The sequence below is a fragment of the Catharus ustulatus genome, chromosome 17 (assembly GCF_009819885.2).
Source record: "Catharus ustulatus isolate bCatUst1 chromosome 17, bCatUst1.pri.v2, whole genome shotgun sequence".
Taxonomy (NCBI): domain Eukaryota; kingdom Metazoa; phylum Chordata; class Aves; order Passeriformes; family Turdidae; genus Catharus; species Catharus ustulatus.
In genome coordinates, this window is record NC_046237.1 from 6,966,917 (window position 1) to 6,984,000 (window position 17,084).

Below are 17,084 nucleotides of genomic sequence, written 5' to 3' on the forward strand. Positions count from 1 at the left end.
CCCTTCAGCATGGTCTGTGGGTCAATTCAGCATATTCTATGTTTCTGTGATTAGTTTGCTTCAGCAAACCAGCCCTGTGCCCATGCCAGCAGCTGGCACGGGGCAGCTGCCGCTGTCACTGGCAAACATGGAGCCATCACCTCCCTTCCCACCCTGTGGGCTGCTCCTGCCACTGGAATACATGGAGCCATCCTCTCTCCTCCCCTGCTGTGCCTGCTTGAGGCAGCCATGGCTGGTTCATCCCCAAACGCTGTTTCTGGCGACTTCCGCCCCCTCTGCCGCCATCGCCCTCACGCCACGGCGCCATCTTGGATCGCCCACCCTCCCTGTCGGCCCGCCGCGTTCCTCTCCCTCACACCGCCATCGCCAGCGCTATCAGACCAAATTTAGTTTCAGGGCTACGAGACAGAATTTGTTTTGTTTGTGACAAACTGCTGGTAGCAAACAGCACGTCGGAAACTGCGTGGGCGGCAGGCGGCTCCTGCCCTCCCTCCCTCCCTCCCTCCCTCCGCCTGTGCCTCGCTGCCCCCCCAGCCCGAGGCTCTGAGGCCTTGCTGGCCCATGGGCTGGGTTGGTGGAACACAACAAAAACCACTCTATTCTTGCCAAGATACTGATCTAAAGCTTTCTGAGCAGCCCCGGCCATGAGGCTTCATCACAGCAGAGTGGGGGATGCAGCCGGTCTCTTCACGCCCGCCAGGGTCACGCCATGTTTTCAAGTTGAAAAAAGAGGGGAAAAGTGGTGGGTTTTGAGCATGGCTGAGCCCAGCACTGCACAGATCCTGCCTGGGACAGGCACTGCTCCTGCTCCCACCTGCTGCTGACCAGCCCAGCCGGGCACATCATGACACTCACTAATGCCTCCTTCATAACATGGAGACACCAGAGAAAAGGAGTGGAAAAAAAAAAAAAACCACTTTTTTTTTTCCCTCATTACAAATTGCACTTCCAGGTGTCTCGTTAAATCAGACAAAAAAACCCCAAAGTATTTTATTTATTGCTGTCACAAGGTGCCCGTGGGCTCAGCTGTACCCCCCACTATCCCCAGGGTTCCACCTCTTCTGGCAGTGCCTTCATCCTCCTGCCATCATCACAATCCCAGCCCCCTGTGTGAGACCCCTGCTCTCAGCAGTGCCTGCAGCCCCTCACCATCTTTGGGGTCCCATGGCAGGACCACCAGGGCAGGCTGTGCTTCACCTCCTGGCATCCAGAGTGACCCAAACCCCCACTGATCTGACCCATGGCAGAGCCTCTCGAGCACCATCCCCTCATCACTAAAAATAGATCCGAGCGGTTAAAAAAAAAAAAACCAACAGAAAAAAAAAGCCAACAGAAAAAAGAAGGCGAACAATGTCTGCTTGACCATCAAAGAGCAACCACAGTCATTTCGAGGCAGGAACACCTGAGACAAGGATTTTCGGGTTATGTTTTCTCTTTCTGCAGCAGATGGGTTCGGTTTTCTCTGAAATAGATGAAATGTCTCCTTGCCTGAGGTAATGGCAGTACTGGGGGCTGCCCCTTGTGGGCTTCTTGGGGCTGGAAAGGAGCCAAGGGAACAATGGGTCAGAAGAGAAATTCAATTTCCTTTTGAACTCGTTACCCGCTTGATTGCTATCTGTACAGAAAGACACAGACCTTGTGGGCTGAAACCCATGTGCTGGCCCCAGTACTCATCTGAGAACTTGGCAATTCATTGCAGGAGTGGGCTGTGCTGTCAAGGTCACCTCCCAGACCTGGGTCTGGGTGAGCAGCGTGTCATGGCTCTCCAGACCTTCAAGACCTGGCATGTCCAGCCCATGGGCTCTGCAGGCCACAGTCTTGACCAATTGTTTAAAAGCTGCTGAATTTCCATGTATTATAAACAAGGTGATTTGCCAGGGCTGGCATCAAACACTCTGCTTTGTTACCAGAGGCGTGTTTTCAGAAGTCAGTATCGAAACAGTGGTGAAAAATGGGGCATTTTGAAGCTATTGAACGAGAAGTTCAAGTTGTGCACAGCGATCAGCCGATATATCTGACAGGCCACGCATAAAGGTGTTTAACTGGTGCCACGGAAACTTTTTCAGCAGCACCTTAAATCAAACTCACCTAAGCCATCTGCTGCTTAGAGTGATCCTTGGCCAAGCTCACTCACCACAGAGGCATTTAGAAACATCAAAGATATTTAAAGACTTTATTTGACCTTAGCACCTTTGAACAAGGGCAGGACAAGTGAGAATGGCCCCGAACTGACAGAGGGTAGGGTTAGATTGCACACTGGGAAGAAATTCTTCCTTGTCAGATGGCAAGGCCCTGGCACAGGCTGCCCGGAGAAGCTGTGGCTACCCCATCCCTGGAAGTGTTCGTGGTCAGGGTGGGCAGGGATTAGAGCAACCAGGGATAGTGGAAGGTGTCCCTGCTCATTGCAATGAGTTTTCATTTTACTTTTGTTGAATCACAGAATCCCACAAGGGGCTGGAAGGGACTTTAGAGCTCATCTCGTTCCAGCCGTGGGGTCTTTCCCCTCCAGACCAACAGATGCTGATCCAGATGGGCGTGGACCCTTGGACAGGTTCCACATTTTCATGGCAGGCAGTTTTCCTCCTTTCCCTTTGCCATCCTCTACTTTAAAGCCAAAACAGCACTTCTGCACACACTGAGGATAAATGGAAGATTGAAATAAATTGCTCTCCTCCAGATCTTTCCTCTCTGGGTTATGCATCGCTGGAGGATCTGCTGGCTGAGACAGAGTGAAGGGAGATGCAGACAACCCCACAGGCTCTGGTCAGAGCAGGACAGAGCTTTGTCTTGTGGCTCCATTCAGTTAGGCAGCATTTGGGAAACATTTTTTTGGGTGAGGGGTGGAAAGGAGGATTTTCTTGTTGAGTTGAGGAGCAGGACCTCTCTATCCCCTTAGGGACAGAGATGGGGAACCCAGAGCAGCTGGACCGAGGCTGTAGAAGGGTTTGCAGTTCCCACAGGCAGGGCACCCCTTCTCATCTAACAGCACTTTCTCATTTTCAAAAGAGTTGAGAGAACCACTAAAACACAGAGTCGTGTTGGGGTTTCATTTTTTTGCCTCACTTCTCTCTGCCTCCCTGCCTGTCCAGCGTGTAATGGAAATTTTACCGCAGCCGCTCGGTGAGCAAACAGGAAGCCAGCAGAGAGCGTGGCAGCTCGCTGTGGCCCTGCTCAGCTCTGCTGGGTTACAAGAAAGGCCATAAAAGACGGGGGTGGCAGGGGGAGGAGAGCAGGCCAGAGGGGCCAGGGCTGCCAGCAGTGCAGGAGAGCTGTTCCTGGGTTCACAGGTAAGGCAGGCACTGCCCTGCACCTTCTTTTTCTTCCTTCTGTAAATGATTCCTGACTATTTTTAGAAGTATTTTCCATCGTTCTTCTTGGGGCCAATTGAGAGGATTCTGCCATACTTTATTCTCTGTACCAAACTTACTAAAACCTCACCTCGCTTGGAAAAACTAATTCTAATTGGCTTGTTCCTCTTCTTTTTCATTTTTGCAAACTATTGTACAAACCTTAAAATCCCCCAAAGCTGCTCAAATTTCCAGTGGAGGTACTGGAGAAGGTAAAGCTGAGCAGTGGTTCCACAATTCCCTTGCTCCTGTCGGAAAGATTTTTCTTCCTTTTCTCTGAAGGAAATCGAGAATCCCTCCACTGAATAGTCTTGGCTGTGTGTGGAGTACTCAGAGCTTCATCTGGCTCAGTCCCCACCACACAAGTGTGAGGATGTTTGGATCCAAGCAAAGTAAGAAATCCAGAAAGGGGCTGAAAACATCGCAGATTCCTTTCACTGTGATTTTTGTGACAGCTTTCCAGGCTCGCTCACTTCTTGCATAGAGCTTGGGAAAACCCTTCCCGTCAGTTTCCTACTAAGTTCATTCATTGTGATTAATAAGCTTTTAACATTCATTTTTCCTTCAATTCCCTGAAGGGAGGGTGTAGCCAGGTGGGGTGGTCTCTTCTCCCAGGTAACAAGTGACAGGATGAGAGGAAACAACCCCTGCACCTGGGAAGGGTTTACATTGGATATTAGGGAAAACTTCTTCACCACAAGAGTTGTCCAGCACTGGAACAGGCTGCACAGGGCAGTAGTGGGGTCACCATCCCTGAGGGGATTTAAAAGAAGTGTGGATGTGGCACTTGGGGACACGGTTTAGTGATGGGTTTGGCCACGCTGAGGGAACAATTGGGCTTGGTGATCTCAGGGGGCTTTTCCAACCCAGATGGTTCTGTGATTCCTTGATTCCCTGGAAGCAGGCAGGGAAATGTGAGGAGGTTTGGGTGGGTCCCACAGACAGCCACACCTTAAAAACAGAGCCAAGGGGTTGCTTCTTTGTTATCTCCTCCAAATTCTTCAGAGGTTGGGAGATCTGGGCAAGTACACGGTGTGAGGCACAAGGCACAAGGCAGGGGGTTCGGCAGCTGCCCCAGTGAGGGGCACCTCGAGGACTGTCTAACCTGAGAATGGTGAAACATCAGGGTCAATCTCAGGTTCGTCAGCCCATGAGATGCCTTCTCCAGAGCGGGACAGGCAGCACCAGCCCCCACCAGCCCCCACCAGCCCCATGGCCACCGCCTCCACCAGCACATGGAGAAGCACAGCAGGGAGCAGGGGGGCACCAGAGCTTCGTCTGCACCCTGGCACGGCTCCGTGAGGATGGGGAAGGGCCAAGGTGGGTGTCAGCCCCCAAGGAGCAATGGAAGGAAAGTGCCTGGCAAATCCCACCTGTTCCTCAGGAGAAGCTGCTGGAAGCTCGGCCACATGTTAGTGCTGAAGTTGCCACGGTCGGGATGCAGCAGCTGCCGCGTGTGAGCTGCTGCTCATGTGACAGGAGGCTCCGAGTATCAAAAGCACCTAATTAGGAACCTCTCCGACTCCCATCCGGATCTGCGCCTCTGTGTGCAGTGAGCGCAGCCCAGGGGTGAGTTTGGCATCCCTGAAAGCATCATTAACACATCGCTCCTCGCATTCCTGACTAGAGGAGGAGAGAGTGACAGCCCTAAAAGTGGCGATAATGAATCCCCAGGCAGTACACGGGGCCTGTCAGCACTGGATGTGTCAGTAATTTATAAAGGGAGCAGGAAAAAAAAGGTGTTTTTAATTTTTCAAGTTGAGCTTCCTAAATAAAACACAAGTCCAAGATATACTTGTCGGAATCACTGTCTTTCCTACAATTAAATGACTAATCCTAATGATAAATGGTGCCAAACATTACCCACCACAGTGCAGGCCATGGGGGCAAGGAATGAACCGAGCTGCCCCTCTGTGCCTGCTCCCGGCCATTCCAGTGGCAGCGCAGGAGCAGAAATCTCTGCCCAGAGCGACTGGCTCACTCTTCTGAGACAAGGTGGCCCCTAAAGACCCCTGAGTGATGCTCTGGGCACCAGCCCCTCCTGCTGCATCTCCGCTGCGGCCCCTCCAAGTGCTGATTCTGCAAAGCAGCCTCAGGAGATGGGGTAGAAAGGGGTTTTCAGAGAGCCCAGCCTCACGTGCAGGGGAGCGGCCAAAATTGTTGAGCTGGACCCCTTGGACCCACCAAGGCCTAGCATAACTTCAAGAAGATTTAAAAGTGTGCAGGAGCAGCCAGGCAGCACAGGAGAGGCAGCTCCATTCCCGTGCTAGGCTCCAGTCACTGGTGGAGCTGGTTTCATCTCCTCATGGGATTTTGGGGTGTCATTTGCCCTCAGCCCCCAGCAGGTGTGGGGATGCCCTGGGAGCTACAGACAACTCTCCTGGCAGTGCAGCAGTGCCAGGCTCAGCACAGGTATCAGGGTAGGGGACTGCATGGGGTCAGGCACGGGGGCAGGGAGAAATGCAGGCTCTGGTGGAGCACTGGAAATGACCCAGAATCTCGATTATTCAGTGAAGAAAAGGACTTTTAAAACTCACAAAGCCAGCAGGAGGCAGCTGCTCCCCCTTCCTGCCCACCCAGCACTTGCTCTGCTGCTGCTGGGAGTTATTCTGCACCTAGGGGGGGCTTAGAGACCCCCGGGCTTGCCATCCCCATAGACCTCTTGAGTTCTTTCCAGTGACCCTCAGAACTCTGCAGAGCCCTTATTTTTCATGTGGTTCTTGCCATGGAGGAGGATGAGAGGGGTTCTTGCCATTCATCCCCTAGTTCTACCTAACGTGGGCTGGTTTGCTTTTTCCCCTTCTCTTAAGTTTGTTCTTCAGGAGGGAATTTTAATTTTAGAGACAGCAGTGCTTCTGCAAGGTGAAGGAAGTAATTGCTGAGCTCTGAGGGCCAGGCAATGGAGACTCCAGCAGGGAGGCAGGGAAAGGAAAATGAATCCCTTGCATGCTCCCTTGGATCCCGGGATGCACCCCCAGGTGTGTGTCTGTGCCAGAATCAGGCCGGGAGAAGAACATCTGCCTTTGTGATGTGTCAAATCATGCTCCAGAAGCGCATTTTGCTTCTGCAGGGAAGTCTTCATCTCTGTGATAGCAGGAGAGGGATCGCTGGGAGGAGCCGGCAGGCAGCCGGGGCTGCCTTCACCAAACAACTGCCGAAGGAGCCATCGGGAAAACTTTCCCTGCGACGTGAAACGCTGCAGAGCCCAGGGCCGAGCCCGCACCCGTGTGTGCCCCGCTGTGCCCCCTGCCCTGGGCACACCTGGCCCCGAGACAATCAGGGGGCTCCATGGGGGTGTCTGTCCAGGGCCCAGGTGCCAGGAAACACCACCCGGAACAATGTGGGAGTGTGGGGCTTGGCTGGCGGGTCCTGCTGCACCCCCAGGCGCCCCGTCACACACAGAGGGTCTGTCGGGAGCGCTCACGAACTCACACACACCTCACACCCCGCCCACCTCCCCCTCACCTCTCGAACCCCCAAAACCCAAAACACATACAGAAACACCCCTCAAAACACTTGTGCCCGTTTGTATACACATCCCACACACCCCCCACGACCCCTAAAAACTCCCTCCCGGTCTCACATGCCCATGAACCGCTGTGTCTGCCTCCCGGACTCTCTCCCCTCCACACAGCCCCGTGTTCCCCGGACTGTCACCCCCAGAGTCCCCTCGTCCCCCCGGCTCTCCCCCCGTTCAGCACCGCGGACAGATCCCGGCCCCGCTCCCATCACGTGGCTCCCACCGCCCCTATAAACGCGGGGCGCGGGGCGCGGAGCGGCGCGTCCTGCGGGAGGAGCGGAGCGGAGAGGAGCGGAGAGCAGCGCCGGAGAGCGGTGAGACCCGCACGGGCACCGGGACGGGCACCGGGAACTGCACCGGGAACCCCGGCACAAGGAGGGGATCCCGAGCCCAGGGGCTGGGAGAGGAGGGTCCTATCCTGGGGTGGATGGGGTGTCCCCTCGCAGGGTTCTCGAGGGTCCCGTCCCGGCTGCCGAGGGTGTCTCATGTCCGAGAGGGAGTCCCCCGGGTGCCCCCACCATCCCCAGGATCCCAGCCTGCGGGAGGTCCCGTCCCCAGAAGGGTCCTGTCCCATGGACGGGGGGTGAGATTCCCATCGGCGGGGGTGGAGATCCCGTCCCGTGGGGCTTCATCCCAAGGGAATTTCATCCCTGGGGAGGGGGTCCCCAGGGGGTGAAGCCCCTCGAGTGACCCCTGACCGCAGCGGGGGGGATGTGGGGGTCCGGGGCGGGGGGACACTGCTCTTGCAGGCTTCTGGCCCCGGAGTGGCTGCGATGCGGGTCAGGATGATTTCAGCTGCCTCCGTCCTCGTCCTGCTCTTCCTGCCTTCGGAGACCTGCTCGCCCCTGCAGTGGCCCCGGGGTCCGTCTCGCAGGCTGACCCTGCCCCCCCAGCTCACCTGGGAGCCCTGGATGGGAGCCCCGAGACCTCCGGTCCCCGGCACCGATCCCCTGCCCCAAAGACTGTGCCAGTTCCATGGGGCAGAGCCCACCCCGGCCCCCCGAGCCCGGCGGGCGCTGCAAACCGGCAAGAGGCGAGACGGAAAACCCAACTCGCTGGATCTCACCTTCCACCTCCTGCGCGAGTTCCTGGAAATGTCCCGGGAGGAGAGACTGGCCCAGAAGGCGCTCAGCAATAAGCTCTTGCTGCAGAGTATAGGGAAATGAAGGAGGGCCCTTGGAGGTGGGGGAATGAACGAGACCGACCCCGTAACAAGACACCACGGCAGAGCGGAGAACGGGGGGGATGCCGTGGGCTGCAGCCGTGCCCAGGGAGTCCCCACCTTGCCTGGCAGTGTTCCTGGCGCTGCGTCCCGCGTGTCACTGTTGTGCATTAAAGTCACAGTCGTACCTGCCCTGCTGCTGTGCTCTTATGCTTCCTTGCTGTCATAAACCTGTGGATCCAAACCAGGTCGCCCCAAAAACACCAGAGCAATCCCACATGCTTCCTTGGGTGAAAAACATCTGCGTAAAGAGCTCTGAATGATGCAGGTAGTGCCACCCCGGCTGGAAGCTGCACCCTGAGACCCAACCAGGGCTTCTCCAATATCCCTGTGAATGGCTCCAAAAGCTTCTGCTTCCCAACTTTGCAGCAAGCCTGCACATTTTTGTGTTACTGCTAGGGAATTGGGACAAGGTTTAGTGACATCTGAGCTTGGCAGTTCTTGGAGGAAGTTGAGCATCTGTGTAAAACACTGGCAGCAAAGAGCATTGCAGCCCCCCCAGGGGTCCCCTCCCCAGGCTGTGTCCTCTCTGGGCCATGGAGCCCTCCTCTCCTCAATCCCCCTTCTGCAATAACAGCCCCGAGCTTGGAGCAGCCATTCCCACCCCAACTCTGCACAATCCACTGCCAGGCTTGATGGGACTGAACTGGGTTTGGGAAGGCTCCCAGGTCATAGTGGAAGCAGGAAAATTGTCCCAGGGCCCCGCACTCTGCAGACCAGAGCAGGGGTCAACATCCTTCCCCCAGGCCAGCCTGGCCATCCCAGCCTTGGGTGAGTGACTGGGGTGGGCACAGGGCAGGACAGGACCTCTGGCACCCTGGGGACATCAAAGAGGGGACAGCGAGGGAGCAGAGATTTGTGGGGTTGGGACAGAAATCACAATAAAGATCAGACCATGCCAAGACAGGGGTGTGGGGAAGTGGTGAGGAGCTGAGTTGAGCAGCTTGGTCTCAGCTTTGAACCAATCTGGCCTGAGCCAGCACCTCACTCCTGCTTCTCTGGAGGGGCTGCTCAGCTCCGGCGGCTTTCGGTGCTGCCAGGGCAACATGGGCCATGGGCAGGGACATCTCCCTCTAGATCAGGTCGCTCAAAGCCCTGTTCAACCTGACAACCCCAAGTTAAAACACAATTTTGTGCTCACCTCCATCAAATTCAGAACTCACCTTTGCAAAATGAACAAACCCAGAGTCAGAACAGCCGCTGCTGGCACCTGCAGCAGGGACAGAACCCTGGTCAACACGGGCCTGGGGGCACGACAGATTTGTGCTGCCTTGGATCAGTCTTGTAGCACCTTCAGCATATCTTCCACTCATCTTTGTTCCCTCCACCAGCCACACCAGGAGCAAACCCAGTGTCAATAACCCAAGTTTCTCCAGAAAAGGGTATTCTTACTGTAGAGACAGCTCCTGTTGCCTCCCTCAGCCCAGCATAAAATTCCCACCCCACCAACTCTAACCTGCATTTATACCTCAAACACCTGCCAGAGTCCAGCATCACATCAAGATCTTTGGACTTCAAGGTTCAGAAGCAGCCCAGACCCCACGCTGGGTGCAGGAGAGCAGTTCCTACCCCAGGGACCCTGCACCCAGTGCCCATCCCATGGGTGACCTCCCTCCCCCGCCACTTCCAGCCCCACCTTGTCTCACAGCCCCTCCCTCTCGTGCTGAGTTCCACCATGCAAATAAAGACAGAAAAATCCAATGTGCATTTCTGCATTGAAAACATTTATTTTACAACAGTGGTTTCTGATAACTTAGCAATCTTTATTTTAGTTTATATTCGGACATACAAGACACAAATTACCATGCTAAAACAGAAAATAATTCCTTCTGCCGTCGCCGCGGGTATGTACAGGAGCTCAGTAGTATCGAGTGTTACAATCCACGAGGTTCAGACAGCCACGTCTACTTACAGACAACTCAAAGTATGGTCCTTTAGTAACATAACAAAATAGATATATGTCTATATTATAATTGCTTCTCAGATGCATTTATACTTCGATTGTGGTGGGTTTGGTTTGGGGTTATTTCACTATTTTTTCTTTTTTAAAGATGGGCTCCCCTTATCCCCCACCCCAGCCCGAGTTGAAGTGCAGTGCAAATGCAGGCGCGTCTCTCCCGGCATCCTCAGCTCCCTCTGGCTCTACAGAGGAGCCAGGAAACCAAACCCCACGAGGAATTACACGGTTCAGGGCCTTGCTCACATGCAAAATGAACATAAACGCCTGGGATGGCAGCAGCGACACCAACCAACCCATCCACACCCTGCCCCAGCAAGGCAGGGCACGGTGGGATGAGAGGGAAGGAATGACAGTGATCAGCTCAGCATCCAGCAAGGAAACAGCACGGCTGGAATTGGCAAAGTTGGAGTTCATCAACCGTGATGGTCACAAACAGAACCTCAGCGGTGTCAGCAGCAAAAATCTCCTCGGTATTCCCCCATTTCTGCCGTGGAGCAGGAACCCCTGGTGTGCTGCGTGGCAGGAACAGCCCCTGGCAGGAACGGCCTGAGGAGGAGGAGGGTGGTGACTCTGTCCAGCATGGCTAGAAGGGACACGGTGGGACTCACATGTGCATCAGTCACAACTGTTGTGCCTTCACATGGCTCACTGCCAGCTTCAGGTGTAGGAATTCCAGTAACTCCAAGTCCTTGTGGAACCAGCCTGCAAGAGGAGGGATGGCGCCCGGCCGTGCAAACACCACGCTGCCCGTGTGGGAACTGCCCGAGCAAGGTGTGGGGAGCAGGAGCTGCTGCTCCCACTCCGAGGACCATTTATTTATACAACAGGCTCCTTCACCATGTCCTCACCAGTCCCTCAGCCCCACAGGTCGGGTTTGGGTTTTCCTGCAGCTGAGAGCAAAGAAGCACAATCGTGGCCACACAAAACTCACACCTTCCCCCTGTCTGGCTGAGTTCAGAGCACTACTTGGAGCCAAATCTCGCATTTTTACCACCAAAGAAAAACCCAAGGTGCACACCTGTTGTATAAATATATACATATGTGCATATATACATACATACACACACGTGATGCTGCAGCCCACGCCCTCAGCACGGGGTGGACCTTGCTCTGTGAGCTCACCCAGCCCTGCTCCAGGGAGTCCAATGTGGTGAAAACTAGGGAAAAACCCAAATCCATGTGTTCTATCACAGCTTCAGTGATGAGCACATTAACCACATCTAAACACCCCACGTGGCAGCTGCACAAGTTCCAGTCACTCCAGAGCTGCCCCTCTGCCAGGTCTCCCTTCTCTCCTCCTAAGGAAAGCTGGAGCAGGCAGAGCCCTGTTTCAGCCAAAGGAGCTGGGGCAAGGGACAGCACATGGAATTCAAGTAGATTGTTGAATTTTTGGAAAGGTTTGACAAGCAATCGCTCACAGACTGCAAGAGAACACCCACAGGGCTGGGAGAGGGAGCAGAGAAGACAACGGCACTCGGGAATGAACAGCCAGTTTATATAAGAGCTTCCTCTATACATATACATACATATATATATATATAACCACCAGAAATTCCCAGCATCTATTCTTTGAACATCAAAACAAACTGTGCACATAACATTGGCATAATGAAAGTTCGTCTTCCAGATTTCTGGCATTTGGCTTGTGCAAACATCAGACAGCCAGCTTCCCTCTCGTGGCTTCTCCTCATAAAGGAAGTGTCTCCTTGGAAGAGCACGGGAATTGCAGTCTTGCTGAGTCCCAGGCAGTCCCAGTAAGCCTCCAAAGGCAGCTCGTGGAGGGGACCACGGATCTTGCGGGAGCTGAACACTGACAAATTTCCTGCTACCTGGTGAGCTACTGGCTATGGTTCTTTAGAGAGATTTTAAGCAGCTGTTGGTGCAATGAGACACTACAAACTAGATGATCTCCACTAGAATACAGAGAAGCAGCACCAGATGCTGAAGCATGTGAAGTTTATATCGACCTGACACTGTAAACTGTAACTGGGAAGTTACGGTTCAGCGCTCCAAGATTAACGCATTTAAACACCATTTGGAATTTCTGACACGAGGTGGGGGCTGCAAACTGCCCTGACCACCCTGCCAGAGTGACCTGTTAAACACGATGCCAAGACACAGGTGCACTGGGTACAAAAAACCTGCAGCATAAATTTCCTAAATTATCCAGAACTGGCAAAAAGATCAAAGGGCACCAGAAGAAGGGCACAAAGTAGCTGAGAGTAGGTGCCATTCTCAAGGAGTGTGTGTGGTACAAATGCTCTGGAATTGCCCCTCAGAGTGAACTGGTGTCCCCCCACACCAGTAAACTGCCTCACAGATGGGACAGGAATAGTTTTTCTGTCAGGCTCCTGCCCTGGTTACACCTGTGAGGTGTTTACAGGCTGACAGGAAGGGTTTGGAGAGCTGCACTCCCCCAGCAGGACTGGGTGCTTCTGTGCCATGCCCAAGCCTTCCTTCTCAGTTCTACCCCTCCAAACCTCCAAGAGGATCCCACTTCAAAAACACCAGGAGTGCTAATATCTAAAGCAGTTTTAAAAGATTACAAATCTAAAAAGAAGACTAGAAAGGGAACAGGCTGCAAAATGTCACTGCATGGGACCAGCAAAAACTGACACCCTACGGGATGCCACCGAGGTCTCACATCAATTTATATACAGATAAATATTTAAGAATTTCCTACAAAAATCACTAACAAAATGAGACTGGCATTGAAGGGGTGCAATGCCCCTTCAGTACAGTGCGTTTAGGATGTTCCCATCCCTAGGGAGGATGGGCAGGGCAGATCCAGCAGCTCCTTTTCCAGCAGCTCCATGTGCCAGGAGGGACAGCCAGCACCTGAGCGCTCTCAGCAGCAGCTTTTCCTCCTCTCCTAAGGTAGGAATGGCTCTCCATGCAACAGAGGGATAAATCATATCCTGAACACCAGACACTCCAGATGGGATTCACCCCAAAGGAGCTACAAGTGCAAAGGAAATCAGTGCTGGAGAGTTGGAGGAGCTGGATGGAGGCGGCCGAACAACTGGAATGGAGGCAACTTGTACAAATGATACGACTTTAAAGAAACAAATAAATAAATAAAATCCAAGTATTAATTCTGGAAACACGCTGGACAGAGATGGACAGTGCTCAGGTTTGATTTTGGAGGGAAACATTCTGCACTAAGCCAGGTCAGGCTGCAGCACTGGGATGCTGCAGCTCCCCTCGCCCAAGCTCAGAATTCCCATCTGAGCTTCTCCACCAGATTTTGAACCATTATTCCCAACAGAACTTTGCATTTACTAGGATTCTACTTGGCCATTATGAAGTGCAACTCGTGTTAGAGCCTGGGGTACTCTTGTACCCTTCCAAGAGAGGAAAAGTGGGCATTAATGTACTTATGTGCCATGACACAGTTTTGGCTTTAAAGAAGGAATGTTTAAATCACTTCCTTGCACAGTTGAATGAGAACTTCACTAATACACAATAATCCTAAACTCAGAGATTAGGCAGTAACATGGGCAAACTTGAAACAGCTTTAAAAAACATGAATATTCCTCTAGAATTATGTTTTCCCATCATTCTCTGTAACTGAGATCTCAGAACAGTTTCCCTTGGAGCACCTAACATCACTCTGGCACATAACAGAGTAATTTCCTGCTCACACACCACCCACAGACAGAACCAACAGGAAAGCAGTCTCTCTCCAAACTCATCCCTTGCTAAGCAAAGAACTAAAACTGCAAACTTATCCTGGATGTCATCTTTCCCCACAGATAACTGTTCTGCCTCTGGTCCTCACGTGCTGCCCACATTTCAGTTCCCTTGTCAGGAGCCTGTGGAGCGGCTCCAGGTGTGTCACACACATCCCTGGAGCCACAACTTCCCACCAGCCTCTCTACATCTGTGGAAACAGCCCAGAGAGGTTAAGAAATTAGAGCATTATTCCAAATTAACAGTGACATCCAGCACTGGGGGGCAAAGCTGCTCTGCAACAACCATCTCTGTGTTATCCACCGAGATGAACACAGGGACAGGAAATGGAACAGCTCCCAGGGAACAGCCCCTTCCTCATTCACTGACTTGTTCCAATCAGCCACATTCATTTACAAAGCCAAAAAACATCAGTACTTTTTTTTTTTTTTAAATCAAGAACACAATTTGCAGATACAGGCAATTTTAACCAGTGAATGTGGAGAGGTCAAAGCCTGCACATGCCCCACCATATTCCAGAGTGAAATTCTACACCAAGAACAGGCTTCAGGCAAACAGGGACAGACAAAATGATATTTGGTTTAAGCCTTAAAATGGCTTTTTGTTCCAAGGGGTCAAAGAAATACATTAATTAAATAAGGACCTCAAGCTAAATCATAGACAAATGTCCTCAAGGCCATCCAAGTCTGGAACAGTTAAAAGTATCTTGCACTAAACTGCCACATTTCAGGTCTGTAAGGACTATGGGCAAAGAAGAAATTACTCAAGGACTGTGCTGCTGAAATTGAGTCATTAATTAAAAGTAATACATTTTTTGGGGAATTTTGGGGGTGGATGTGGTACTAAAATCATGCTGATTGCAGCAAGCTCCCATGCAGGCAAACATGTGCTTGTACCAACAGCCACAGCAAGGTCTGGGTGTGCAAACACTCCTCACTGAGCACTGAGACCATGGGGAGAACATGTTCTCCCACCCAGCACATTTAACATGGTTTCATGGCAGATTTCATGTGCTCCAACCTTGTTGCTCATGCAAAGACAGCAGGAAAATATATTCAGAGTAGTTCTTTGGGTCCCTGTCCTTTCCTGGTGGTCCTTGTGCAGACCAGTGGATCTTTACCCTGCTCCAAAGCACCACCTGGAGCTGGTGAGGGAGCAGCAGACACGGGGGGAAGGTGCCAACAGCCCCTCCACAGGAAGAGGGGAAAAACAGATCAGGGGGATGGGGGGACAAGGGACAGTAGAGGCATTGTGATATGAAACAGTAATGATCAAAATGAACGAGGCTGTAATTACCCACTGAAAGTGCCAACTATGTGTTCTCTGGAACTCTTCTAGATCTGACTCTGGATCACCTAAAGCAGGACTATTGACAACACAATACACCAGCAATTCAGCAGCTGCCTAAAATGCCTTTTAAACAGTTTAACCTCAGTAAACCACAGTTTCTAGAACAGAATTGGGGCTTGATTTGGTTTCAAAATAGTACAGGAAACCTTTCAGGGTTTCCACATAGTTGTTCCGAGGAAAAGAGAAACACTGGTGTAAACAAATCTAAATGCAAGACAATGTGCAAATTATACAATATAAACACAAAGAAAGGTGGTTTGTTCTTAGAAATCCATTTAAGTATGCCACAAAGATGTTCATGAAAAAATTAAAGAATTAGTGTATTATAAAACTTTAAAAAAAGACATGTAATACCCCACTTGCCTATTAAAGTTTCAAATTATTAGAACAAATTTTTAAACACCAATTGTTTTTAAACATTTCTGCTGTTGCCTACTGTCTGCATTTTACTCATTTGCTCAGTGACAGCCAGTTAACCAGTTTCACTTTAAGATTCTCATGCATTCAGAAACAAAGCTGCACTATTTGGTCTTTAGCATTACAAGAAAACAACTGAACTCAAATCAATAGAATTGTGCTTGGAGTTGAAATCCCACTGCCACCACCACAGGAGCCCATTCCCAGTTGGTTTTGGTTCCATTGTCACTGGAGATCGCCTCATACACAACGAGCTGTTCAATTTACTGTTCAAAGATTGGCAACTCTCCCTTTTTATTTTTCAAGGTAGATTTATTTAAGCTGAAAACCAGCATTAGAGAGGACTCCAGCTCTGCAGGACTGGCATTATTTTGGTTCTTGGCTTTGTAAACTTGCTTAGATAATAACGCAGGAATAGGAGGAATGAAAGAATTGGTTTGTTGCACCCAAATGAAAATCCTCAACTTCTAAAGGTCTTCGACAGCTCAGCTGTACAGAAGAACAGCGGCTTCTGTGACACTTTCTAAATCTCATTTTTAAGCCAGTACTGCTGCTTAAAATGCAGAATGTCTCCATCGCACTGATATTGTGACAACTCAATACATTACACCACAGACATTTAACATAACTCCATACATGCTATTAAAAAAAAAAATAAAACCAAAACAAAACAGGAGAAAAAAACCAGAAGAAACAAATAAGACCGTAGCTAAACTGCTTTAAATACTGCATGCTACAGCACTTCACGTATCGTCCAGATACGACACTGAAAGGTGACAAAAGGCTGAAGGGATTACAAAATATTTCCGGCAGGTTGGAAAGCTGCCTTCTTACTGTGGCAGAATTATTCCCCCTCCCCGTTCTCTACTTCTAATGTTCATGATTCTAGTGTTGAGTTGGCCATGTATTTTTTTTTTAATCCATTCTAATGACAGTGTTTCCTTAACTTAATTAAATCCATCAGTGTGGTAGCTGGGGTGAGAGTCAGCTGTGAGCTGGGTTGTCTCTGTGGCTGATGCTGGCTGTATCACAATAGGTGCGTCTGAGGCCTCTGAAAAGCGAAGACAAAAGGCTTAGCACACCAAGGAACAAACACAGCACTGTATGTTTTGGTAAGCACAAGTCACATCTCCCTACAACCCTCTGGTAACACCATTTTACACTCCTTTAATTTCCTGATTTTCAGTATGCACACAACAGCACTCCTCTCAACTCTACATGTGGAATGTTTATTACATTTCCTTCTTCCTGCAAAAGCAGCTGATCCACACCCACCATTCAGCAGTGCCCATTAAAAATGTCATCAGAGCATACACAAGGCTCTACAATATTTTAAATGATTGATTTAATCCTACAGAAATAGCTCCACAAACAGTATTAGAGCTACAAGGGTGCAGTGCCAGTTCCTCTACACCTGACACACAATTAATGCTGCCTTGACACCCCCAACCTTTGGGTACAAGAGCCCCTTTCTGCAATCCCACATGGCTGGTCCATATGTTATCCCAGGATGTGGAGGGAACATAATGATGGTCACTGACTGCTCTGAAGCTGATCCCACCAGGTTCAGTGCAG

At 51.1% G+C, this 17,084-nt stretch overlaps 2 protein-coding genes across 2 annotated transcripts in view; one reads left to right on the plus strand and one right to left on the minus strand.

Moving 5' to 3' along the window:
• Positions 1-7,117: 7,117 nt before the first annotated feature.
• Positions 7,118-8,221, plus strand: LOC117004161 (corticoliberin-like). Its single transcript, XM_033074704.1, has 2 exons — positions 7,118-7,181; positions 7,617-8,221. The coding sequence occupies exon 2, from the start codon at positions 7,641-7,643 to the stop codon at positions 8,031-8,033; it is 393 nt and encodes a 130-aa protein (XP_032930595.1). The 5' UTR covers positions 7,118-7,181; positions 7,617-7,640; the 3' UTR covers positions 8,034-8,221.
• Positions 8,222-9,792: 1,571 nt separating this feature from the next.
• The window catches only part of DNAJC5 (DnaJ heat shock protein family (Hsp40) member C5), a 29,896-nt gene continuing 22,604 nt past the window's right edge, over positions 9,793-17,084 (minus strand). Inside the window, exon 6 of the mRNA XM_033074703.1 lies at positions 9,793-16,560. Within this exon, the coding sequence (XP_032930594.1) occupies positions 16,457-16,560 (104 nt within the window). The 3' untranslated portion in view covers positions 9,793-16,456. The remainder of the gene's footprint in view (positions 16,561-17,084) is intronic.